General features: G+C 40.2%; 3 protein-coding genes and 1 long non-coding RNA gene across 5 annotated transcripts in view; all 4 read left to right on the top strand.

Moving 5' to 3' along the window:
- Nucleotides 1-8,214, top strand: part of LOC109062937 (NACHT, LRR and PYD domains-containing protein 3-like) — a 71,460-nt gene extending 63,246 nt beyond the window's left edge. Inside the window, exon 10 of the transcript XR_006153858.1 lies at nucleotides 7,516-8,214. The gene's annotated coding sequence lies outside the window, so the exon portion shown is untranslated. The remainder of the gene's footprint in view (nucleotides 1-7,515) is intronic.
- Nucleotides 1-27,379, top strand: part of LOC109080469 (NACHT, LRR and PYD domains-containing protein 12-like) — a 303,365-nt gene that overhangs the window by 192,956 nt on the left and 83,030 nt on the right.
- LOC122134528 (NLR family CARD domain-containing protein 3-like) lies at nucleotides 432-26,120 on the top strand. The gene is given in 8 exon segments (XM_042717485.1): nucleotides 432-463; nucleotides 1,202-1,318; nucleotides 1,642-3,510; nucleotides 3,700-3,873; nucleotides 4,805-4,839; nucleotides 4,842-4,977; nucleotides 6,276-6,322; nucleotides 24,949-26,120. Coding segments are annotated over 8 exon segments (2,934 nt in total). The 5' UTR covers nucleotides 432-437; the 3' UTR covers nucleotides 25,479-26,120.
- On the top strand, nucleotides 14,354-19,402 carry LOC122136021. Of its 2 annotated transcripts, none has more exons than XR_006153869.1 (4): nucleotides 14,354-14,553; nucleotides 15,259-15,403; nucleotides 18,266-18,379; nucleotides 19,240-19,402. It is a non-coding gene; the product is annotated as an uncharacterized LOC122136021 (long non-coding RNA). The 2 variants fall into 2 exon arrangements; XR_006153868.1 differs by having other exon boundaries at nucleotides 19,237-19,396.

Raw genomic sequence — 27,379 nt, 5'->3', positions numbered from 1 at the left:
AAGGGCAACAGATTTCTATCTATGAGCCCTGTGCCTCACCTGGTTGCCTACTGACAGCAACATTGCTGAAAAAGTTGCCCCATGTATCATCAGCCTTAAATTCATCTCTAGTCTAGCCTGATTTCCTCAAAATAATCTTGGAACTTTGTTTTATAACACTTTGCTACTGCTTGCTTAGAATAAATCACTTTGTTGTATTCCTTATTCTAAATTTGAATAAAAACATCTGTTAAATGAATAAATGTCAATCAAAGGTATTATAGACCCGCTACAGACAACAGCCAGTGTTTTTGAGACGAGAGACTGACGAGTGTTTGAGATTAGAGATTAAGAAACAGCAGATTCACAAGGAGATTGGTCTAAAATGGAATTGTATTTGTCTAGTGTCAGTATCATCAGGAAGAAAAGACAGCGATCAGAGTCTCAGTCACAGATCCATGAAGCCAGTGACCTCTGACCCCAGGTAAGAAACTAGACACTTTTACATTTGTCAGACGCTTTTATCCAAAGTGACTTAAGCTTAAAGTGTGCTTCAGTTTTGACCCAAATGGATGTTTATGTGGGGGCAGCTGTGGCCTAATGGTTAGAGATTTGGACTTGTAACCCGAAGGTCACAGGTTTGGGTCTCGGTGCTGGCAGGAGTTGTAGGTGGGGGGGGGGAGGGAACGAACAGTGCTTTCTTCCACCCTCAATACCCATGGCTGAAGTGCCCTTGAGCAAGGCACTGAACCCCCAGTTGCTCACCGAAGTGCCGATATAGCTGCCCACTGCTCCGGGTGTGTGTTCACGGTGTGTGCGTGTGTGTTCACTGCTGTGTGTGTGCACTTGGATGGGTTAAATGCAGAGCTCCAATTCCGAGTATGGGTTACCATGCTTGGCAAATGTCACGACTTTCACTTATAGCCTTGCAAAGTAACTCCTAAACTTCATGCCAAGTTAATAAATGTAAATGTAATTTTGTAGTGCATTAAACTATATAGTATGTTTGTGAAAAATTAAAGTAGTTCACTTTCAGAATGAAAACTCTTTCATCATTTACTCACTCCCCACTTGTTCCAAACACTTATGAGTTTCTTTCTTCTGTTGAACAGATGAAAAATGTTGGGATCTGAACAGTTGATGAGCCCCATTGACTTCCATAGTATTTTTTTGCTACAATGAATGTGAACTACTCCTTTAAGTTTTGTTTGTTGTTTATCAGCATCACAAGGAGGAAGAGACAGAGATCTCCAGAACCCAGCAGTGTGTCTGTGAAGAGTAACAGGTCCATGAAAAAAAACCCTGTATTCAGTGATTCAGCAATGACCTCTGACTCTCTGTTAGTATAAACATTTACTTGCTTCTTTATATTGTGCATCTCAGATGAATAATGATTTAATTAATATAAAAAAACAGTAAATGCACATTAAAATAAGTTAATCAAAATATGTACTTAATAATCATATTCAATATTCTAAACCCTGCTTCTGCTTATTATAATTATAGATTTTACTCAATTAAGGAACATACTTTTATATACAAAGCTGCTTTTGAACATACTTATCTTGCATTACCCATAATACATTTTCATATCTCAGGGTGGAATACATTTCAGGTGGTCTTTTAAGCATCACTGATCTAAGCTGAATTGTCTTTTTGCAGGGGCAAAATGCATGACACAGATGCAATCAGCTCATCTTCTACATCCCACTCTCAGACCCACATCAGAGATGAAAGAGAGAAAGATAAAGAACTGGAGATTGGGGATTTGGAGTTGGTGAGGGTCAAGCACAAAACCAGCATGAAGAACAAGTATGAGAGATTGTTTGAGGGAAACAAATTCCAAGAGAATGAAAGTCTCCTGAACAGGATCTACACACAGCTCTACATCATAGAGGGAGAGAGTGAAGGAGTGAATGAAGAACATGAGTTTCTACAGATGGAGAAAACAGCCAGAACACAACACTCACAAGACACTCCAATCTACTGCAATGACATCTTTAAAGCCTCATCTGAACCAGGATGTGAGGAGAAAGAGCAGATCAAGACTGTTCTTACTAAAGGCATCGCTGGAATCGGAAAAACCGTCTCTGTGCAGAAGTTCGTTCTGGACTGGGCCGAGGGAAAAGCCAATCAGGATGTAGATTTCATGTTTGTGCTTCCATTTCGAGAGCTGAACTTGATCCGAGATCATCAGTACAGTCTTCACAGACTTCTGCTGGACTTTCATCCTGATCTTCAAGATCTGGACTCACAGATTTATGAGGAGTGTAAAGTTGTGTTCATCTTTGATGGTCTGGATGAAAGCAGAATCACACTGATGTTTTCAGATGATCAGAAAGTTTGTGATGTGACGGAGACTTCATCAGTGGCTGTGTTGATGTCAAACCTCATGAAAGGAGAGCTGCTTCCCTCTGCTTGCATCTGGATCACCTCCAGACCAGCAGCAGCCAATCAGATCCCCTCCAAATACATCAACCGTTTGACAGAAATTCAGGGATTCACTGAGCCTCAGAAGGAGGAATATTTCAGGAAGAGAATCAGTGACCAGCTTCAAGCCAGCAGAATCATCTCACACATCATATGAGCAAGAAGCCTCCACATCATGTGTCACATCCCCGTCTTCTGCTGGATCTCATCCACTGTGCTTCAGAAGCTCCTGGAAGAAGATCTGAGTGCAGAAATCCCTCAAACTCTGACTGAAATGTACATCCACTTCCTGCTGATTCAGATCAACATGAGGAAGCAGAAGTATGAAGAGAGAGATCCAGAGAAAATCCTGCAGTCCAACAGAGAAGTGATTGTGAAACTTGCTGAAGTGGCTTTCAAACAGCTGATGAAGGGCAATGTGATGTTCTATGAGGAGGACCTGATTGAGAGCAGCATAGACATCACTGTTGCTTCAGTGTATTCTGGGATTTGCACTGAGATCTTTAAGGAGGAATCTGTGATTCATCAGAGGAAAGTCTACAGCTTCATTCATCTGAGCGTTCAGGAGTTTCTTGCTGCTTTCTATGTGTTTTACTGCCATGCAACCAGCAATACAGAAGCATTATTAGATTCACTGCATAATTTACATAAAAGAGCAGTAGATAAAGCCCTTGAAAATGAGAATGGACAGCTGGATCTGTTCCTGCGGTTCCTGCTGGGCATCTCACTGGAGTCCAATCAGAGCAATACAGAAGATCTACTCACACACACAGAGAACAGCTCAGAGAGCATCAGGAGAACCACAAAGTACATTAAAGAGAAGATCAAATATGGACATGGACTCTCCACTGAAAGATCCATCAATCTGTACCTCTGTCTGCTGGAAGTGAAAGATCAGACTCTGTCCAGAGAGATTCAGTTGTTTGTGAAATCAGACAAACACTCAGAGAAGAAACTCTCTCCTGCTCACTGCTCAACAATCTTCTACATTCTTCAGATGTTAGAAGAGCCGCTGGATGAGCTGGACCTCAAGAAATACAACACATCAGATGAGGTCAGAAGAAGACTGATACCAGCTGTGATCAACTGCAGAAAAGCCCTGTGAGTGTTTAATTATGTGTTACAGTAAATAGTCTTTCCTCAATGGAATTATAGTTTCTGTTGTTATACTAATTGATGTTGTACATCTTGAGTTTATTCTGTTCTTTTTAAACTTTCTAGTAGAAGACTGATATTATTTAAATAACAATTATAGAATGAGTTTAAGACATAAATTTTTGTGTCTTTCAGTATTGCTGGCTGTAACGTGACTTCTCAGGATTGTGAAATTGTATCATCAGCTCTGCAATCCTCAGACTCTGTCCTGAGAGAGCTGGATCTGAGTAACAATGACCTGCAGGACTCAGGAGTGAAGCTGCTCTCTGATGGACTGAAGAGTCCAAACTGTCAGCTGCAGATACTGAGGTTTGGATTCAGGGTTGAGTCTTTTATCCGATGGGGTGTAGTGTTATTTACAGATTAAGGGCCCTATCATACACCTGGCGCAATGCAACGCAAGGCGCAGCGCAAGTGTGTTTGCTAGTTTCAGTCCGGCGCTGTTTGCATTTTCCCGTCCAGCGCCACATCGTTTAATTAGCAAATGCATTTGTGTGCCCATGGGCGTGCTGGTCTAAAAAAGAGGTGTGTTCAGGTGCATTGCTATTTTAAGGAGCTGAAAATAGACTGCGCCATAGACCAACTCGAACCTGGTCTAAAGTCTGGCGCAATGTTTTTCTTTGTTATTTAAAGCACGTGTTAGTACAGGCGGGTCCACAACGCACGTACACGCTGCTTATTAAACACAGGGTCGCACAGCAGCACACAAACATGCCAAATATTAAAAATTAAAGGATTGTAATGCATAAGAATTTTTTGTAGGCTAATTAAATATAAAAATGCCTACGTGTCATAATGGATAGTCATCGCATGTATCAGAATTAGGCTATTATTATTAGGCTTAATCTATTTGCTCGCACACGAGCAGCTACGTTTCATCTCGGAGACGCGTTCTGTCTTTGCGCTTGCCAAATTCCACCGTGTAAATAGCAAATCCGTCATGGCACGAGTGCAACTGGCTCTTAAAGGGAATGGAAGATGAGACTCTGTTTGGTTTATTGCATGTTACGCCCAAAAAAAAACCATTACTCATTAAGAGAATAGGGACAACCCGTTTAGACCATGCGCCCGGGCGCGCCAACCGTTTTTCCGTTGTTAAAATAGCAAAAGTGGATTGGACACACCCTGAGTGCACCTGCGCCGTGCGCTTTACACTTTGCATTTAGATCATTAAAATAGTGCCCTAAGGTTCCATACTAACATTAAAGCCATCCCGTTTCCTATTGATGTCTCTCTGTAGGTTGTCAGGCTGTATGGTGACAGAGGAAGGCTGTGGTATTTGTCTTCAGCTCTGAGTTCAAATCCCTCACACCTGAGAGAGCTGGATCTGAGCTACAATCACCCAGGACCATCAGGAGTCCACCTGCTCAAACACAAACTGGAGGATACAAACTGCTCACTGAAGATACTCAAGTATGTGGGGTAGAGAGGGGGTTTTACTCAAGATAGAGGGGGTTTTACTCAAGATGACTAATACTGATCAACTCAGTTTGGTTCAGGGTTTGAAATTAACTCCCACTAACCTGCCAAATGCGGGTGAAATGAACCATGGCAGGTAACACCATCATCTCACTACCCAATTTGAACAGTTATTAATAAATCACGTGCTGTCTCTTTTCATGCCATCATTATTAGTTCCTTTCCTTTAGGTAGAGCATCCAGAATTAGCAAAACATAAAGAGGCTCACACACTGGACCAGAAGCTGCATTGTTAAAATTCAAACATAATGTTTTCAGTGAATATACATATACTGGTAACACACAGCATCAGCAGCACCAAACTATGACTTCAGAGGCCGTTCAAATGGCACAGAACGTCATTTACATTGTTTTCCATTAAATTACATTGACAACGATTTGCCACAAAATTAATGTACATAATGACTTCACCCTAGGCTGCAAGATCTATGTAACGTACATTTTGCACAAATGAGTTTGTCTTTTGTTGCAAAACTTTCTGCATTTCTAATAATCATCACCCTTTCTTTTTCCTTTTCAAACACTAACTTCAAACTCTTTGAAATACGGTACTAACTTTCAATGCTATTGATGCATAGCAATTTCAGCATAATTTCTCATAATGGCATGATATTTTGGGACATGGACTTTGTTATCATTATTGTCTTGGGAGTGAGAACATGTTGGCTTTTTTAGCTTCAATTGAGGAGAGGCTTCAATAAGCTCAGTTCAGTACAGAAACAGTGGATCACTTTTTGAATTGAAAGTCTGTTCACTAACCTTCAATGTGTTAACCAGTAAAACTTTATTTTGGAATGAGCTATGTTTGGATATTACAATTTACAAAATAAATACTGTTTTATGAGAGAAGTTGCTGAGAATATTGCAACAGGTAGGACTTTTATTTTCATGCTGTCTGCAAACAAAGCTTAACTATCGCAAAGCGAAAATTCTTTTAAGGTAGTTTGTTCTAACATCTTGAAGATATTGCCACAGTTATTGATTGAATCTGTTTTTTTCTGTTTCTTCATGAAAGTCGTTTGCTTTTGTTTTTTTTTTTTACTGATCTGTCTTTGGAGCTCTGTTAGAGTTTATTAGAATTTTGCAGAAACCTGAATTTGACTCCTGTTTTCTCTGTTTGAATGCTGTATTCATTGATTTTAAAATGCTCACTGATATTTTTGCGCATTCTTGCACACTTCAAATCATCACACATTATTCATCGGTTGTTTATTATTTTTTTTTTTGTTTAGTTTTGACCATGGATACCCTTTGAGAATCATACCAGGACTGAGAAAATGTAGGTCTTTTCTCTCTCTTACACACACACACACACACAGGACTGAGAAAAACTCTCCATCGGTGTAATGGTTTTTATACTGTACAAACTGTATTTTCTATCCCCTTACCCTCTGCCTACCCCCCATACAAAATTTTCTGCATTTTAGATTTTTAAATAAACGCTGTTTAGTATGTTTTAACCCATTTGGTTTACAGAGAGTGTCCTCATAAACCATGTTTACATTGAAATACCTGTGATATCAAATTTGTCATTATATTCCTCATCAGTCATAGATGCCAGAACACACACACACACTCAGAGCTCTGAAACTTAATGTACTTGTGATGTCTCTTCTTGTGTTCAGATGCCTGTGATCTCACACTGGATCCAAACACAGCACACACTCAACTCATCCTCTCTGAAGGCAACAGAAAGGCAACACACGTTCAAGAGCGTCATCAGTATCCTGATCTTCCAGAGAGATTTGAGCAGCATGAGCAGGTTCTGAGTCGAGAGAGTCTGACTGGACGCTGTTACTGGGAGGCTGAATGGAGCGGCTGGGCTTATATAGCAGTGACATATAAAGGAATCAACAGGAAAGGAGGAAGTGAATCTTGGTTTGGATACAATGACAAATCCTGGAGTCTGTACTGCACTGAAAACAGATATTCTGCCTGGCATGATAATAAGAAAACTAACATACCAGCCCCTTCATCCTCTACTAGAGTAGGAGTGTATGTGGATGTGTCGGCCGGCACTCTGTCATACTTCAGCGTCTCTGACACACACACACTCACACACTTACACACATTCAACACCACATTCACTGAACCCCTCTACATTGGGTTCAGGGTGTTTAAATCCTCTTTGTCTCTGTGTCAGTTTAAATAATCTGCTGTTAGAAACAACTGAGATGTCACAAACAAATAGTCTATTTTTCCAAGCAGTCAGAAACTATTATTTTTCCTCTTTTTCTAACATAACTCAACTTACAAACATTAGAAAGTTTTGATGCTTTCAGTGTGAAAAACCATCTGGAATAAGAGAGTTTGTTTGTGTGTGTGTGTGTGTGTGTGTGTGTGTGTGTGTGTGTGTGTGTGTGTGTGTGTGTGTGTGTGTGTGTGTGTGTGTGTGTGTGTGTGTGTGTGTGTGTGTGTGAGCTCGCATCTTACGTGTGTGTGTGTGTGTGAGCGTGTTTTTATTCTAGGGAGGTGATTTCTTTCTCCTTTTTGTAGGATTTATTAGAGTGCAGCTGTGGAAGGATCCTCTTTCCATTTGTGTCAGGACTGTTAGAAACTGTTACTGTTATAATACATTATTACTGCATACTGTTTCGTAATGTACTACAATACTGAGTTGCAGGTACTTGCCACTATTTGCAATAAGTAATATAAATAGCAGAAAATACAGCTGTTTTACAATAGTGTAAATTGCTAAGAAAATATGCTATTTTCACATGCAAATAGCCACTGCATAATTTAAATGAGATCCTCTTCTGCGACACTGAAATGATAAAATCTTATTAATGTTAGATATTGTTACTTTAAATGAGAGAGTCTTGATACATCATTTTAGTGTTGCAGAAGTCATTTTTGGCTCCTATATTTAACTATTATTATTGCTAAATTATCTTTATCTGTAGTTAAAACTATAATTCTGAGCAAGTCATTGTTTTGTTTTGATGCTTCCTTGGCATTATACACTTTTAGTTTTCTTTTTTTTCTTCCTGTTTTGATTTTAAAACATTTTGTCATGTAACCTAAAAATGTGGTTTTATTAAGGTCAGAATAAATTACAAACATTATTCATATGACTAAACCTACCTGACGTAAGCATCAGATCAGGTGAAAATGTCTCTTTAATGTAACAGCTGGTTTTCCTCAATAAATCTTTGCACATGATGAGTCACATTCACTGTCTGTCACGTTATGTGTTTATAGCTCAGATTCAGTGTTAGGAGATTCAGACTCTAAACAATGAGTTGAAACAGGTGATGTAGTGTAGTGTGTGATTACAGCATGTCACACACACACACACACACAAAAAAAAAAAAAACACACACTAATCAAAGTGTGTTGTATCTTCTTTAGTAGGCAATAATGACCACTTATGTATGTATTAAAAACAAAAGAACTGTTTACTGAAGATTTGAGCAGTGTTATACAGTAAGGTAATCACTTCTGCAGCGCACACACAATGGCTGCGTCCTCCATGTTTATTAATTTTTTTAGCTTAACCATCATGGAATGGAACGCACAGGATTGTGGGATATGATAGGCACTGAAGGATACATCTATGCTGCCTTCAAAAATCGATCAGATGAAGGCATCTCAGGAGACAGGAAGTGGAGTTGTCATTGGATTTGGATGTGCCTTGATGCCTTCCTACCTCGGGAAGCTTCCTCATTGCAGACTCTTAGTCTAGCAAAGCATTATAGGCAATGTATCCGTAAAAATTCAAAATACAGTTTGAATTCGTTTGGAGATTATGACTTATCAGCAAAACATGTTTTCTTTTTTTATTATTATTATTAAACCTAATTTTTCCCCGATGTCTAATCATAGTTAATGTGATGAGCTTAATTTCCATAAATATTGTGTGTGTTCAGTCACAACTGCCAACATTATGAAGCTGCAGACTCGGAGCCTGCATCTACAGTCCCGCACCCAGAGTCCCGCATTCTCAGACCCCTCGTTTTTCGAGACAGCGCCTCCTGCTGTTCGGAATATCGTATAAACACCCTTATCCAAATGCCATTGAAAACATTATAGGATGCAATATTACGGTCTCTTTTTATTTAAAGTTATCTAAATAAATATTTGCGTTCCCTGCTTAATGCATGTCCCAAAAAAAAAAACTCACTGTGTTCTCAAACTAACAAATTACCCAGTAGTTATTTTTTTGAGCGTGGGTGTAATTGAAAGAAAATTACTGATGTAAGGGATACAATTACAGATTGAACTATCTTCTGAAAAATATTATGTGATATTATATTGCTACAATGTTTTTTTTTTTTTAATTCAAATTCAAATTTTTCTTTCAGTTCAACCTATAATGGTCTAATTAACATTATACCATGCTAATGAATTGTTCATCTAGGTGTCAACTATAATGCGCTCGAAGAAGAAGGTATAACAGGGTATTATTTAATAATCCAGGTAAATCTCAAGAGGAACAGGTCAACAATCCAACATCACCTATAACACTAAACACTCAATAATAAACAATAGCGGACCCCGAGGAACTAAACAAACAGGGCTTATAAACACGAGGAAGGCAATCAGAGGAGTGAAAACAGGTGGGGAGTAATCAAAAGACAGAACGAGGAACGGAACATGACCAAATAAGGAAAACACAGACGAAACAGAAGTCCATAACCGTGACAGTTCGCCCCCTCCCGGAACGGTGCGTCCACGCACCGACAGAAAGTTCAGAGGAGGGAGGGTGGGGGTTCAGGAGGAGGGCGAGGGGCAGGCAAGGGGCAGGCGACGGAGAAGACACCGAGCATCGAACCAGGGTGGAGTGGACGGGGGGAGGAGCCAGGGTGGAGCCCGGAGCAGGAGGAGCCAGATGGGTACCCAGAGGCCAAGCCAGGAAAGCAGCCCATGGTGGAGTCGACGGTGGGGAGGAGCCATGGTGGAGGAGGGGCCGACAACACCAGGGGGCCGACTGACGGAGACTGAGCCGATGGCAGAGGAGTCCAAGACGGAGCCGAGCAACCGCAGAGCCAGGGTGACCCCGAGGATCCGGAGGGCCAAGGCGGAGCAGAAGGCTCAGGCGACCAAGGCGGAGAGACGGGGCACCGGAAGACCGCTGCGGAGCCGGAGTGACTGAGGATGGGGGTGGAGCCTAAGGGAAGGAGGAGCCTGACAGAGCCGGAGGGATGGAGCGACGAGGCGAAGCCAGAGGAATGGAGTCCCGAGGCGGCGTATGGTCGACGACTGACCAAGGTGGAGCCGGAGGGACGAGGGAGCCGGGTGGAGCAGGTGGGATGCCGGGCCACGGTGGAGACGAGGGAGCTAGGAGCCAAGGCGGAGCCGCCGGGTCGAAGGACCGAGGGGGAGTCCAGGACTCGGAGGCTGGAGGCGGAGACAGGGAATCCACACGCCCAGGTGGAGGTGGTGACTGGAAGTCCTGCGGCGAAACTGCGCGGACTGAGGGTGAGCTGCGGGACTGACTGGCACCAGCGGGGATGAGGACGAGGAACTGACTGGTCTAGGAGGAGATGAGAGAGGGAGGATGGGAGGAAACACAGAAGGATCTGGACTGGGCGGGGAACCAGAGGAAAGACAGAAGGGTCGAGGCTGGGCGGAACCAGCGGAAGAGGAGCAGAGGAACTGACAGGTCGAAGAGGAGGCGGGAGAGGGCGGATGGGAGGGAACACAGAAGGATCAGGGCTGGACGGAACCAGCGGAAAAACAGGAGAATCAGGGCTGGGCGGAACCAGCGGAGAAACAGAAGGATCAGGAATAACCTCCCCAAACCAGTCTATTAGATCCATAAGTTTTTCTGTATACTTCCCAGAAGCTGCATGCAGCTCACCCTCAGTCGCAGGAGTGTGGGCGGGGGGCGCTCCTCCACGCCCTCGATCTCCACCAATCGTCCCACGACGCTCGGGGTTGCCGGCTCTCAAAGCTGGTCAGTCGCACTCTCGAGTTCCTCCTCCCTGTCGGCGATAGGCTCGGGCTCTGCGGCGGTCTCTGGCTCCGTGCAGCGGGGTGATGGCTGGCTGGTCTCTGGGTCGGGAGTGGGGGCTGGAGATCTCCTCCTCAGCGGGGCAGACGGTGAACGGAGCTCCGTTTTGCTCCAGCACCCACTCCACGAACGCGGCGAAATCCTCTCTGGGGCCGTTCGCTGGGAGGCGTGCCTTACACCGCTCGCTCAGGCCAGCATAGTAAAACGCACAGAGCGAGCGGTCCGGGAAGTCCGTAAGGCACGCCAGATCGAAAAAGTCCCTGGTATGGTCCTCCAGCGAACGGTCCAGTTGCTCCAGGCATAGAAGTCGGACGGCTGGGATCTCCATTCCGAGAGGGGGCAAAACAAACAAAAAAAAAAAACATGAAAAGAAAAAACGCCGCTAAACTGTAACGGTCCGCTATTCTGTCACACCCGGGCTGGTGTGCTGAGTAAAGCGCTCGAAGAAGAAGGTATAACAGGGTATTATTTAATAATCCAGGTAAATCTCAAGAGGAACAGGTCAACAATCCAACATCAACTATAACACTAAACACTCAATAATAAACAATAGCGGACTCCCCGAGGAACTAAACAAACAGGGCTTATAAACACGAGGAAGGCAATCAGAGGAGTGAAAACAGGTGGGGAGTAATCAAAAGACAGCCTGTGGAAGCAGGTGATGCCGGGCCAACGGTGGAGACTAGGGAGCTAGGAGCCAGGCGGAGCCGCCGGGTCGAGGACCGGGAGGATTTCGGACTCTGAGGCTGGAGGCGGAGACAGGGCAATCCCACACGCCCAGGTGGAGGTGGTGACTGGAAGTCCTGCGGCGAAACGTCGCGGACTGAAGGGTGAGCTGCGGGACTGACTTGCACCAGCGGGGATGGGACGATGAACTGACTGGTCCTAGGACTAGATGAGAGTAGGAGGAGGTATGAAAGACAGAAGGTCTGGACTGGGCAGGAACCAGCTGTAGAAACAGAAGGGTGGCTGGGCGGAACCAGCGGAAGAGGAGGCAAGGACTGACAGGTCGAAGAGAGGCGTGAGAGGGAGGTGGAGGGAACACTTAAGGATCAGGGCCTGGAACGGAACCAGCGGAAAAACAGGAGAATCAGGGCTGGGGCGGAACAGCGAGAAACAGAAGGTCGGAAAACTCCCCAAACCATTCTATTACACGTCCTAGTTTTTCTGTATACTTCCCAGAATCTGCATGCAGCTCACCCGCCAAACGCAGGAGTGGTGGGCGGGGCGCTCCTCCACGCCCTCGATCCTCCACCAATCGTCCCACGACGCACGGGTTCCGGCTCACACACCTGGTCGTCGCACTCTCGAGTTCCTCCCGCCTGTCGGCGATAGGCTCGGTCTCTGCGGCGGTCCCCCTCTGTCTCCGTGCAGCGGGGGTGATGGCTGGCTTGTTTGGGGTTCTCTGGTCGGAGTGGGGCTGGAAGATCTCCTCCTCCGCGGGGCAGACGGGAACGGGCTCCGTTTTGCTCCATCACCCACTCCAGCGAAACGCGCGAAATCCTCTCTGGGGTCCCCCGTTCGCTGGGAGGCGGGCCTTACACCGCTCGCGTCAGGGCCATCATAGTAAAACGCACAGAGTAGCGGTCTTGGAAGTCCGTAAGGCACGCCAGATCTACGAAAAAGTCCCTTGATGGTCCTCCAACGAACGGTCCATTTGACTCCAGGCATAGAGGAGTCGTACGGCTGGGATCTCCATTCCGAGAGGGGTGCAAAACAACCAAAAAAAAAAAAAACATGACAGAAAAAAAACGCCGCTAAACTGTAACGGTCCGCTATTCTGTCACACCCGAGCTCTGTGCTGAGGGTAAGCGCTCGAAGAAGAAGTATAACAGGGTATTATTTTAATAATCCAGGTAACTCGCAAGAGGAACAGGTCACAATCACATCACCTATAACACTAACACTCAATAATAAACATAGCTGACCCCGAGGCACTAAACAAACAGGTGCTTATAAACCCTGGGAGGCAATCCACGAGTGAAACAGTTGTGGAGTAATCAAAAGACAGAACGAGGAACGGAACATACCCAAATTACGGAAAACACAACGAAACAGAATCCATAACCTGACAGCTACCATTACAAAACCTGTTTTCCTGATATTTTGAATGTGAAGCCAAACTCAATACGAATAGACAAAACACCATAATAAACATTCTGTACTTTATTTTAACGATCACCTTGAATCACCGTCCTCTTGCTGTAAACAGGATAAAGCAAGAAAAAAGGAAGAAAGAATTATGTGTGTGACTTTACTTTTCGTCTCAATTCCTAAAAAAAAACTAATTTATAAGTCTTTGGATAAAAGCGTCTGCTAATGAATAAATGAAAATGTAATGTAAATGCTAAGTGAAAAATAAATTTACTTTCTGGTAGGCGAATGTTGCTCTCTTTTCTCATTCGTTTTGCAATCGCCCTGTCAATTCCTCTCAACTTCACTAAATAAAGGATGAATGCCATTGTCAAAAATATTGTGTGTAATAATAAATTATATTTTTCCAGTCAATTTCTAGTCAATACAAATTAAAACAAGGAACCCAAAAAAGGCCAAATGACACATTCTAGCTCACATGTTAATACCATAGACTGGTTAGTACATAGTGAAGGCATAGTAAATTTGATTATTAGGCAATTGTATGAGTTGTAAATGGCTGGCAACAACTTCATATCACAGTTAAATTAATATTGATCCATTTTAATACTTAAAGTTTTATAATAACTAATTTAAGTAGTCTACATAAATTATATAAAGTAAATCATTAATCTGAATTAATTAATTCTTTATACCCAGACAGCAATTTTATTCAGATCCGGCCCACATCTGGCCCCGCATGTATTTCAATAGTAGTTTTTAGGAGAAAAGGTCTGATAATTAAAAAAGGTAAAAACGGTAAATCTGATTAAACAATTAATGATGGCATTCTTTGATATTAACACAATTAATGTATTGAATTGGTCTACTTTAATGTCAAAAAATTTTGATCAAATTTTTACAATGGCTTGTCTACAAAAAAGTCCAAGGTTAAAGGCTAACTTTAGCTATCAAAATATTTTCGGGGGAGGCGAAAAAACATACATTAACGGCTCAAATTTTGTTACAAACTATCTTTACAAATATTAAATAGACTATTCATATGTTGGTGTATCGATGAGCTATAAAGTAGTTTGATTAAAAAAGAAATTATTGAATAAAATTGACGATACTCGCGTTTCTTCACGTGTTTTATCCTTGTGTTTATCCGATCCAATTTGATTGGAGGCGCTGTCTCGATAAACGAGGGGTCTGAGAATGCGGGACTCTGGGTGCGGGACTGTAGATGCAGCAGGCTCCGAGTCTGCAGCTTCATACTACTCCACAACTGTGGAGATTCATTGAGAATGACATGACGCTCTGCTCCACTAGAGGGAGTATATGACTGTTGTTGTGTGTCATATGTGGGAGGAGTTCATAACGGATAACTAGAAAACGAAAGTGAAAAAAAGACAAATAAACGACGCCATTTCAAGACTTCAAAATGTTAATACTCGTTTAAAACGGCTGCATATATTGTGGTAAGTTCAAAACTTATTCTTCATGAAAACGTGTATTCATACAAGAATGAGATGCTGTTTAGGCTTTTGGTCTTCCTTATGTTTCGTAAGCTATATCCGAGCAAAATGGCAGAAAGATCCACAATAAAAGTATTTTTACTCGGATCTTTGTTTTAATTTTATATAGCATGCGATAATATAAACACTGTCGTATATAATGTTTATATTTAATATGTGTAGATCAACACAGTCAACAAAGGTCTAAAAGTTTGACATCAATTTTTAGTTTGAATTTCTCTGCCAGTACACGTTATTACCTACAGTAATCAGAAACAATATTTATAAACAGCACTGACTGTTGATTCTGTTGCGCAGTCACTAGAAAATGAGACATTATAATGTTGTCATTATGCTCAAAATATCTGCTGAATTAATGCTTCATTTGTTCTGCAAACAAATTAGTGCAATATTAAAGTGCTAGTTTATCCACTAAAATGTGGTTTATTGTGTACAGATTTCCAGCCCCTACTGTAACAAAATATAGCTGAATAAACAGTGATAAATAAATAGACTACATGAATGTACCTGAATATAGCAAAAGTATCTGATCATGAGCAACTATTTGAAAATGATTACATTGATGTTTGAAATTAAACGCTGATTTATTGTATCTATACTGTACAGTACTATGGTTGTCTTTTTATCTCTGTTTCCACATACTAAAAGGTCTGAAATAAACACTCTTTGATAAATGAGAGTAGGAGGACATTGACTCAAAAATGAGTTCTCCATCTTCTGGATCAAGCCAAGATCAACACATGATGGATCAACCCTCTGAATTCAGTGATGAAACCATGACCTCTGACCCCAGGTAACACAATTGCCACTTTTGTATTTGACAGACATCTGTAATTCAACAGTGATTTAGAGTGCATTCCAGTAGCTTGCAGTTGGTGAGTGATCAATGCTTTGAAAGCATCACAGAGGCCTTGCCCCAAATCGCAGTCTTCCTCTGAGTCCGCACTTTCGTGACATAACGCCGCTTTAACTGTCAGGTAGAAGTCTGCCGCAGAGCTTTGAGCGTTGGTACAGGCTCAGCAGAAGTGTGCATCAAGGGTGCATAGTCACAAATGGAGTGTTCGCGAGCCCTCCTCTGAATGCTAAAATGATGAGCGGGACACCCAACGGTCTTGTGGACTTAATAGACCCCCCCACCCCAGTTTATTATACAAATATAATATTTGTTAAATAATTATTGTTTAATCTATTTTAAGACAATTACAAAACTATTATAACATCTAAAATAATTAAAATGTTTTTGCATAATTCTTGATGAGTTTGATTGACAGCTGTGTTAGGCAAGTAGGTGTTATCAAGGCTGTCTCAGGCATGAATTTGTGTGTGATTTTTTATTATTATTATTTTTTTTAGATGTGCATACTTTACTGTATAGTTTAATTAACATGATTCAGTCAACAGGGGAACAGTGCAAGTTCAAGTAAGTGATTTTATGCCTCTCTGTGGCCCTGTCCCAAAGGGCACACTTCACAAAACATCATATGAAAAAACTAAGGTGAACTTGGTGTCAGCAGCCCTTAAATGGATAATTAACCTAAAAATGAAATTCTGTCATCATTAAAACCCTCAACACTTTATCCCCATCACTCCTACAGATAAATGGTTCAAAACTCTTAATTCATTAACAACACAATTTTATTGGAAAAAAAAAACCCCAGGATATCACTCTCAACACCTACAAAATAAAAATCACATGGGGGGCTTGAGGCGCAAATTTCCATCACTACTTTCTGGCAAATCAATTAAAGTACATAGTTAAAATGGATCAATATACACAAGCATAATTACCCTTGGCTAGAACTGGAACAAAACCAATGCACAAATATCTCAGTTGCAGACCTCCCCTTCCTCTCACAATCAATCAAGAAATCCAAACTTTGCCAACATATTTGCCATCCATTCAACTCTGACAGCCTGGTGGAAAGCGAACCAAATCACAAAATCATCACTAGAATTAAACAGGCTTCACCCACTCTGGCACAACCCAGAATTGATGATACAGAATAAGCCGCTTTATTTTCCCACATGGGCACAAAAGAATCACACATCTTCACCACTTTTTTGAGAACCAACATTTCATGTCATTTAACACACTCACACACAAAGAAATATGGGGTTGGGAGAGAACACATTCCATCAATATCAACAACTTAGACTTCAAATTAAAGATAAAACCACACTTACTAACAATACATTACAACCTTCTTAGCTTATAGAAAATTTTTTGAAAATTAATAACTTCAAAAAATTAACCTCCCAACTACTTGGTTTTATTGAAGATAATATATCTACTGGTTTGTTTTCTGGAATTTCTCAGTTGTATTATTTATATACATTGATTTCTAACCAAAACACAACAATAACACTTCCAACAATAAATTTTCCATGACCGATAACACAAACCTGCAGCTTATACAATATAAAGTCATTCATAGAACTACATCACCCAAAGTAAAATGTTCAAATGGGCCTACACAACATTGATATCTGTTCACAACAATGGCACTTTAGGTAGCACAGATGACTATTTGCACGCCATGTGGCATTGCCAATCAGTTCACTCTTTTGGATTACAGTCACTGAGAGAAACAGCTGTCCACTATCCTGAGCCATTGAATCGCATCATCACCAACACTTTGTCTCTATAGGCGCACTTTTCCGAAATCCATATCCACTTAAAAATACAGGAATCCATTGCTCATTTCCTCTAGCTATGCAGCTAAGAAAGTAGTTCTCCAAAACTGGAAATCAAAAAAAAAATCTTGCCCACATTAAACTACTGGACAAATTTAAATCTCAGAATACATTTCAATGGAAAATACAATGCACACAGAAGGAAGCAATCATCAGCTTTAGAAGACACCTGGTCCCCCATTTTTGACTTATTTCTTAATACATTTCTTAATATCCACACAGAAACGTAATTAGTAGACAAATGTACATTACCAGATATATACCTCACTACTTCGTTATGTAAGTTTATATATTCTTTTCTTTTTCACTTTTTGCTTTTGCTTGCAGCTATCATTTTTCATACATACACATAGGCATACAGTATCCACATTCTATGCATAACATGTGTTTCCATGTTTCCTATTTTTTTTCCATATTTTTTTCTAACATCCACCAGGGCGTTTTTTTTTTTTTGTTTATTTATTTATTTATTCTTTATTTTTTTGTGATAGTAGATTAATGGAATTAGTTAATGCATTTTCATTGTACTGTTTTATTTTAGTTTTTATGTTGTTATGTTATGTTATGTTATGTTATGTTATGTTATGTTATGTTATGTTATGTTATGTTATGTTAAAAATTAAATAAAAAATATGTTATGTTATGTTATGTTATGTTATGTTATGTCCTGTCCCTCCATTTACTGCAATTTCACAGTACCAAAATTGTAAAGATCCAGAAGAGTCATAAAGGCATCATTAAACTAAAAATCATATAAATTGCATGGTTTAATTCTAAGTCTTAAGAGATATGTAGCTCCTTTATATGATGAACAGATTTAATTTAGACTTTTGGCAGACCCTTTTGTATCTAAAGTTTTAGTGATATGGACTTTCAGTGGAGGGATGGAAATCACATATTTTTTGCATAAATAAAGCCTCAAAGGTATGTACAAAATGCTGTTTTGTTTGTATTTTGTCAGTATCAGAAAATGGAAGAGATGCAGTTTAAAGTCTTCGGATCCCAGTGGTGTGTCTATGAAGAGTAACAAATCAATGAAGCCACCCCTTGCATTCAGTGATGGACCAGTGACTCCGTTAGTATAAGAATTCACTTGCTAATGTACTGAAGTGCATTTCTGATTAATAATTAAAGCTCCTCAATTAAATAACTGTCAGGATCTGTGAGAAAGGACCCGAACACATAATAAAGATTGACAGGGTTCATAACACTGCAGACAGGGCACAAGTGGGTAGGCAAGGCATGAAACAATCCAACAACAGGAAATGACACAGCACAGGTAACAGTGACAATACAGCTGAGGATGATCACTGGAACCAGCCCCGGCATACAATAGGTTGGAGAACTGCAGAGGAAGTGGCAGCACCAGGCAGATAGTGGTTGAGAAAACAGGGATCTGTTATTGCTGTACACAGACACTGAACCGGTCTAGCTGTCTAGCAGGAAAAAGCTAAAGAAAATACTAAAATGAAAACTTGAAGTAGAAGACTTGAAATGTTGCCAATCAAAAGAGAAACAAGGGTTTAAACTTTGACAAGGATATACAAGAAACTGTACCAAAGAGTAAAGTGCAGCTAGAGCAGGTAGTTTAACTAAATGGAGCACAAAACAACAAACCAGTAAGGACATGGGGGAAGAGAGCACAATAAATAGGGAAGAAAGTGCATGAGTGCCAGGTGAATAAAATTAGTGAAACAAGAACTAGATAAGGATTAAACAAGGGGCAGGATAGGAAGAGAACATGGCCAACAAAAACTAAGAAAAAAAAGCAATGTGCTCAAGCACGAGACAGACATAGAAGCATTTAACAAAGACAAAACAGACAAGGCTGTCAGGAGAGGACTTTGACAATAACACTAAATACATTTTAAAATATGCAGTGAAAAGGGGCAAAACTTCAAAAGCATGCTCTTTTATTTTGAATTTTCTTAGCAGGAGGGAAATATGTGGGCCATTTTCTACATCTCACTATCAGACTCACATTACACAGGACAACATTGTAGCAGTCCTACAGAAACACACAATGGAGACTGGAGACCTGCAGAGAGTCAAAGACCAGCACAAAACCTGCATGAAAAACAAGTATGAGAGATTATTTATCTCACTATCATTCGCAACAGAAATGAAACCCTCATGAACAGGATTTTCTACACACAGCTCTACAGCATAGAGTGAGAGAGAGAAGGAGTGAACTGAAGAACCATGAGGTTTTTCCAGCTGGAGAAAATCACCCATAACACAAAGCACTCACAAGGGGACCACACCAATATTACGCACGCCATGGTCTTGTCAAGCTCAGCGAAGCAGGATGTGAAGAGAAAGAGCAGATCGCAAGACTGTGTTCCTAAAAGTCCTAGCCGCTCCCTGCATCCCGCTCCCTCCCCCGGCGGCACCAAACTCATGCCGGGAAAAACCCCTTCTCTGCCTTGCAGGACTAGTCCTTCTCTTGGAATGCGGACGAGGGACAGACACGGGAACTCAGAAGCACGACAGTATCTTGTAAGACGATGTATCCGCGACACCGCCAGTTACTCTCACACGAGAGCAGTGACCCTGTTTCCCCCATTCGTACGAGCAGAGAGAGCGTGAAAGCACTTGCATAAATCCAGAGACATACCTCGCCAAGTCTGCAACAAGTTCACACCTAGACTCCAAGCCACCTAGCGCCTGCCTGGACTTTCATCCTGAACTTCAAGATCTGGACTCACAGATTTATGATGGTGTAAAGTTATGTTAATCTTTGATCGGTCTGGATGAAGTCAGAATCACACTGATGTTTCAGATGATCAGAAAGTTTGTGATGTGACTGAGGTCTTCATCAGTGGCTGTGTTGATGTTCAAACCTCATGAAAAGAGAGCTGCTTTTCCCTCTGCTCTCATCTGGATCAGCCTCCAGACCAGCAGCAGCCAATCAGATCCCCTCCAAATACATCCACCGTCTGACAGAAATTCAGGGATTCACTGAGCCTCAGAAGGAGGAATATTTCAGGAAGAGAATCAGTGATGAGCATCAAGCCAGCAGTAATCATCTCACACAGTTCAGAAGAGCAAGAATCCCCCCCATCATGTGTCACATCCCCGTCTTCTGCCGGATCTCATCCACTGTGCTTCAGAAGCTCCTGGAAGAAGATCTGAGTGTAGAAATCCCTCAAACTCTGACTGAAATGTACATCCACTTCCTGCTGATTCAGATCAATATGAGGAACCAGAAGTATGAAGAGAGCGATCCAAGAGAAAATCCAGCAGTCCAACAGAGAAAGTGATTGTGAAAACTTGCTGAAGTGGCTTTCAAACCAGCTGATGAAGGGCAATGTGATGTTCTACGAGGAGGACCTGATTGAGAGCGGCATAGATGTCACTGACGCCTCAGTGTATTCTGGGATTTGCACTGAGATCTTTAAGGAGGAATCTGTGATTCATCAGAGGAAAGTCTACAGCTTCATTCATCTGAGTGTTCAGGAGTTTCTTGCTGCTTTCTATGTGTTTTACCACTATGTAATAATACATATTGATACATTGCAGTTTTGTGATGTGATACATAATCTGCATAGAGATGCAGTAGATAAAGACCTTGAGAGTGAGAATGGCCAGCTGGATCTGTTCCTGCGGTTCTTACTGGGCATCTCACTGGAGTCCAATCAGAGACTCTTACAGGATCTACTGACACACACAGAGAACAGCTCAGAGAGCATCAGGAGAACCACACAGTACATTAAAGAGAAGATCAAAGATGGACATGGACGTGACTCCACTGAAAGATCCATCAATCTGTTCCTCTGTCTGCTGGAAGTAAAAGATCAGACTCTTTCCAGAGAGATTCAGGAGTTTGTGAAATCAGACAAACATTCAGAGAAGAAACTCTCTGCTGCTCACTGCTCAACAATCTTCTACATGCTGCAGATGTTAGAGGAGCCGCTGGATGAGCTAGACCTCAAGGAATACAACACATCAGATGAGGGCAGAAGAAGACTGATACCAGCTGTGATCAACTGCAGAAAAGCTCTGTGAGTGTTTAATCACATTTAGTTGAATGTCTTTTAGAAGAATTAAGCTAATATTCTTGAAAAACCAGTTGTTCAATGAGGTTAAGAGTTTAATTTTCATTTGTTTTAATCTCTTTTAGTCTTGCAGGCTGTAATATCACTGCTCAGTGTTGTAAGAGTTTGTCATCAGCTCTACAATCCTCAAACTGTGTCCTGAGAGAGCTGGATTTGAGTAACAATGACCTGCAGGATTCAGGAGTGAAGTGGCTCTCTGATGCACTGAAGAGTCCAAACTCTCAGCTGCAGATACTAAGGTGTGTGAATAAATAAATAATATATATATATTATATATATATATATATATATATATATATATATATATATTTATTTTATTTTATATTAATATATTTACTATAATATATTTATTTTTTTTATTATTTTTTTTTATTTTAGCACACTGATTGATGTAAATCCATCAGTTCCACATTGTACTGTTAACTTCAAAAACCAAATGCATTTAAGGCAAAAAATTATGGTGGACTAGATTTTTGCCCAATCCCAATTTTATTTTATACCCCTTCCCCTGTAAAGTTATGGTGGACTGGGTTTTTGTTCACCTGAATGAAGAAATTAATATCCCAGTTTAAACAAATAGAAAAAGATGTGAAAGAGCCCAATTCAGCACCCACAATGTTCTGGTGTTCAGGGCGCACGCAGAGAAGCGCTTAAACAACAAATCTGCATCTTCTTGCTTTTGTACCGACAAATACATACAAAATATGTCAAAATACCCATCTTGGAAAGTGTGTTCGAAAAAACTGTCGGTTATGTCTTATGTGAAAGTAAACAGTTGAGAAAAAAAATCAGATGTGTATCATTATAATGGATTTATTGTCTCTTAAAGTGACCGCACCTAGTTTACTAGCTCTGCTGTCGGTCTCTTTAATGTTAATCCAAGAAAATGAAAGAAATAAAAAATCACTCACTGCTCTTGACTGAATTACTTTGTAGTTTTAACAAGAATTAATCCACAGTCAAACCAAAAATTATTCAGACACCAGATATAATTGTTTATATTGTTGTACTAGTGGGTGCAGGACACTATAGTTCATTTATGTGTGTATAGCAAAATAAAGCGAACTGTGACATATTATACCCAAAAATTATTTTACCAGTGAAAATTTATATTATTTATTTATTTTTTTAATTTGGGACACCACAGACTGAACAAAATTAAGCATTGCTTGGTAATTGTTCAATAAAGTATTGGTAGTTGTGTAAATATTGTCATACTAACAGTTGTCTGAAGTTTTGGTTGATTGTAATCCATTACATATCTCTCTATCAAATTATCTGACATTATCAAGATTAATTTGTTCTGACACAGTTTAACTCTGAGTTATTGTCATATTGTATAACCATTTTCTAAACCATAGCAAATAAACTGTGATAATGTAAGAAATGTTGAAGGTGTCTGAATAAATTTTGACTGTATATTTTATTTTACATTGAAGACTATGCAGTGCTGTTTTACATTTGATTATTCAGTTTCTGTACCTGGACACCTACAAACGTGAAAAAATTTAAACAGTGTAAATAGCACAAATAAATAAATAGAACAAACATACAAATTAAACAATTTTAAATAGGTCCCAGTGGTACAACCTGCACTGGGGCCCCGCAAACCCCAGCTACGGCCCTGGGTAGGAGTTAAAATATTCCCCTAAGAATTGGGGCAGCACTACTATGCTGTCACACATCATCATACATCGTCTAACTCCTACAATACACACATATACTGGTGTGCTGGTGTGCAGAGCCTTTAATTACCATTCTATATTAATACTCTGCTTACTGACACACACACACACACACACACACACACATAAAGGAAATCGCACAGCTCACACATCCAAGAGAAAAGAAACTTGTCAACGCTGCCCCACATCTTTAATTAAATACAGTTTAAATACTGACTCGCTACATTATATTTTCCAGCAACTACAGGATAAAATAACTGTTTTTAAGTAAACAGACTCTAAAAAGAGAAACGCACAGATGCGCATACACTTTACTCTCTCTCTCTTTAATCTCTCTCTCTCTCTCAATATTTGAGAAAGGGTTTAGCGATTTCTGATTATTGGGGGGCTAGCCCCCCTCAGTGTCTACGGTGATTATCGCCCTGATCAGACAAGAAAATATGTTGTGGTACTATCGTGCTGTCTATAATGATATGACGTTAGCAAATATTAGCGATTTTTTGCAAACATTTCTTTGAGTAAAATGATCGTTAATATGAACTCACGGTTAATTGTAACATAAAACAAATAATTACTTTTCGTTAAAATCTTTGTTTATGCCAAAAAAGCTTACATTTTTGTGTCTTTTTGTTCGTTGTAGCAGCCATGTTGCCGAGATAATTCATACCCCTTCGTTTGAAGTGTGGTCCCGAAAAATCTTTGTTTGAAGGGGTTATCTGGCCCTTCCCCTTACCTCTACTCCTCCAACCAAAAGAGAGTCGAGACACCACTACCCCTTCACGTGAATGCTTGGTATGGAGGGGTAGGGGAAAGGGGAAGGGCTAAGGGGTAGAATTGGGGTTGGGCCTTTCTCATTAAAACATACGTGTTCAAACATTGTTGTAGTCAGGGTATTTTTTGTACATTAGAGACATTAACAGATGGACATGAGTTTTCCTTTTTTATCAAACTGTTTTGTGTGTCTGTAGGTTGTGTGGCTGCATGGTTACAGAGAAAGGCAGTAGTTATGTGTCTGTAGATGATCTGTCTGTTGATATGTTTCTGTAGAAGATCTGTCTGTTTTGTGTATTTGTAGGTTGTCTGGCTGTATGGTGACAGAGGAAGGCTGTGGTTATTTGTCTTCAGCTCTGAGTTCAAACCCCTCACACCTGAGAGAGCTGGATCTGAGCTACAATCACCCAGGACCATCAGGAGTCCAGCTGCTCAAACACAAACTGGAGGATCCAAACTATAAACTGCAAAAACTCAAGTATGTCAGGCAGTTATGCAATTTGGGTCAACTAAGAGTGGTCTCAGGTAACACAGAAACCACAGACCACTTTAACAGTGAGCTGACTGTTACTCTCCATTCCTGGAAAAATCTCATAATCACTGTTATTTCTCATGTGAATCTATGTGAGAAAAGTTTTTATTTTTTGTTGTTGGTCGAGCCTGCCTCTTGACCAAAGGCCTTGTAGTTTATGCACCTCATTAGCCTTTTGTTGTTTAGTTTGAGTGTTGCTATGAAAAGAACACAACAGTTGGCAAGAAACTTTGTGAAGTGAGATTCAAGAAAACAAGCATATACTTGCAAACCAACAAAGCAAACACTGGGGCTTAAATTCACAAAATAACTCAATAACCAAGACCAAGGTGAGAATAGGGAGGGACTTTTGAGGAAAGCCAAAATAACTACAAAAGACAAAATTTGCAAATTTAACAGTCTTCCCTCATACCATATATTTTTTGTTTGTGTGTATGTTTTTGTCTCTGTTCAGTTTTGACCATGAAGGATATTTCAGAATCAAACCAGGACTGCGAAAGTGTAAGTCCTCACACACACACACACACACACACACACACACATTTTTGTGCATATTTAATGATGTCATAGATGATGTAATATCTCTTCTTGTGTTCAGATGCCTGTCATCTCACACTGGATCCAAGCACAGCACACACTCAACTCATCCTGTCTGAAGACTACACAAAAACAACATATGTGAAAGGTCATCAACCGTATCCTGATCATCCAGACAGATTTGATGATCGGGAGCAGATCCTGTGTAAAGAGAGACTGACTGGGCGCTGTTACTGGGAGGTTAAATGGGAAGGCTCAGGTAATGTAGCGATTACATATAAAGAAATCAGCAGGAAAGGTGGGATTGACTGTTCGTTTGGATTCAATGAAAAGTCCTGGAGTATGTATTGTTCTGATATGAATTATACTGTCTGGTACAATAAAAACGGCACTGATGTATTTGGCCCTTCAGCTCGCTCTAATAGAGTAGGAGTGTATGTAGATGTGTCGGCTGGCATTCTGTCCTTCTACAGTGTCTCTGACACAGACACACTCACACACATATACACATTCAACACCACATTCACTGAACCCCTCTATGCTGGATTTGGGGTTTATCCTGAATCTTCAGTGTCTTTGTGTCAGATTTAACAACTCCTTGTGAAGAACCACAGACACATACAGAAGTCCATTTCCACATCAGAGAAAAACAATTAAAAGGTATTTGCAATTGTATATCTTGCATTGTCAACTTTCTCTCTCACAATTATGACATCAATAGTCACAATTGCAAGACATAAAGCTGCAAATGTAAGCTGTAGTCACATTGTAATGTATGAAGTTGTGTTGTGAGATGAAGTCAGATTGCAATATAAAGTTTCAGTTATGACAGTACAGTACAGTACAGAAAAAAATGTCAAATTATGAGTTACAAGGTCACAACTGCATGAAAATGAATGAATAAAATGATATATGTACAGTACACATGGATATTAATAGTCATCAGTTAAATATAGAGCACTAGGCTGTGAGTTTGAAGTTGTTGGAATTTCTGGGTTGTGTTTTACTAAAAACTGTGAGAAAAAAAAAAGTTGTGTTCAGTGCATTAGGTTCCCCTTCATCAAGCTCTAGAGGACAACTTCCATAAGTGCAACTAAAAGAAAAACTGTGAAGATTCACAATTGTATCACAGACTCACACTTTTTGTTTGACAGGAGAGACAATGTTAATAAAGTGTCATATGAGGAAATAGAGCTGTTTATTTATAACAAATAAAATTTGAAAACTTTTTAATCTTTTTGCTGTCTGATTTTTGTCACTCCTTTTCTGAATGTTTTGAGAGGTTTGACCTGTACTCCACTGCATCAGCATAATCTGTTGTTGTGTTAGAGTCAGTGGAGGTTCATTAGTCTTCATTTGGGGCATTCATTTGTTGTGATCTTATAAATGCTACTGTAGATGTCATCATTGCTTCAGAGGGCCACAGACAGTTTCATCCTGCTGTATATGGCTACGATTCAAATACAGCTATGGAGGAATTTAATAAATTTGCTTCAAGATGCAGAAGATAAAGCCCTCAAGGATGAGAATGGCCTCCTGCATCTGAGAGATTCAGAGGTTCCGCTAAAATCTCAGTTGGAAGCAAGCTTCTGGTATTGCATTCTTTGATAGCAAACTGTGTCACAGTTTTGTATTTCTGTTATTATTTAAATTAACTAGTGATTAAAAATAATTATATTTTACATACAGTATATTATTAACTATAGTACTGTAGTGCTGCAGTGTAACTGTATATGGTTGTAATTAACTATTTTACATTTCTTTTGCACTTATGGGGGTTAACGCTGCCACTGTAAAAACCCGACAAGTAACTTAACTCAAACCATTTGAGTAAAAAGATAGCCTTAAAAACCTGACAAGTTAGGTTTACTCAAACCGTTTGAGGCAACCGATTGCCTTAAACCATTTAAGTTTTAAAACTAATAGTTGTGAGTACTCTGAACTTAATTCAGTTGAGTTCACTGAAAGAAGATATACATTGCAATTAAGTGATTAATTGAGTGATAATTGAGCATTAGTGATGAACACCTGCTGTTAACAAACAGAATTACTGAAGAAAAGAGAGAAAGGAACTACACTGTAAAACCCGACAAGTAACTTAACTCAAACCGTTTTTTCTCTGGCTGTTGTAATCATATGTTTCTAAAACATATTTGTTGTAATTCAAAAGCCCAGAAGAAATAACATCAGGTGTTTTATACACACACACTTAGAAGCTGCTTTTATCCAAAGCAACTTACAGTGCCTTCAGGCTAACATTTTTTTACCTAATCTGTACCTAGGTGTTGGTTGTTATACTGTATATTGCTGATGATAATCATCAATTACTGAACTGTTCGGAGTCTAATCTCTGATGAAATAGGTGTTGTGTAATAAGTGGGATTGATTACAGTGAAAGTGATTGTAAGAGCCAGTGGTTCTGTGATAATCAGTTAATATAAATGACTTTCCAAACAGTTAAGTTTTTTATTATGTCAATTAGTCACACACAG

This window comes from Cyprinus carpio, chromosome B1 (assembly GCF_018340385.1).
Source record: "Cyprinus carpio isolate SPL01 chromosome B1, ASM1834038v1, whole genome shotgun sequence".
Lineage (NCBI taxonomy): Eukaryota > Metazoa > Chordata > Actinopteri > Cypriniformes > Cyprinidae > Cyprinus > Cyprinus carpio.
Note: the sequence above shows the minus strand (reverse complement) of the source record. Positions and strands in the feature narration are given on the sequence as shown.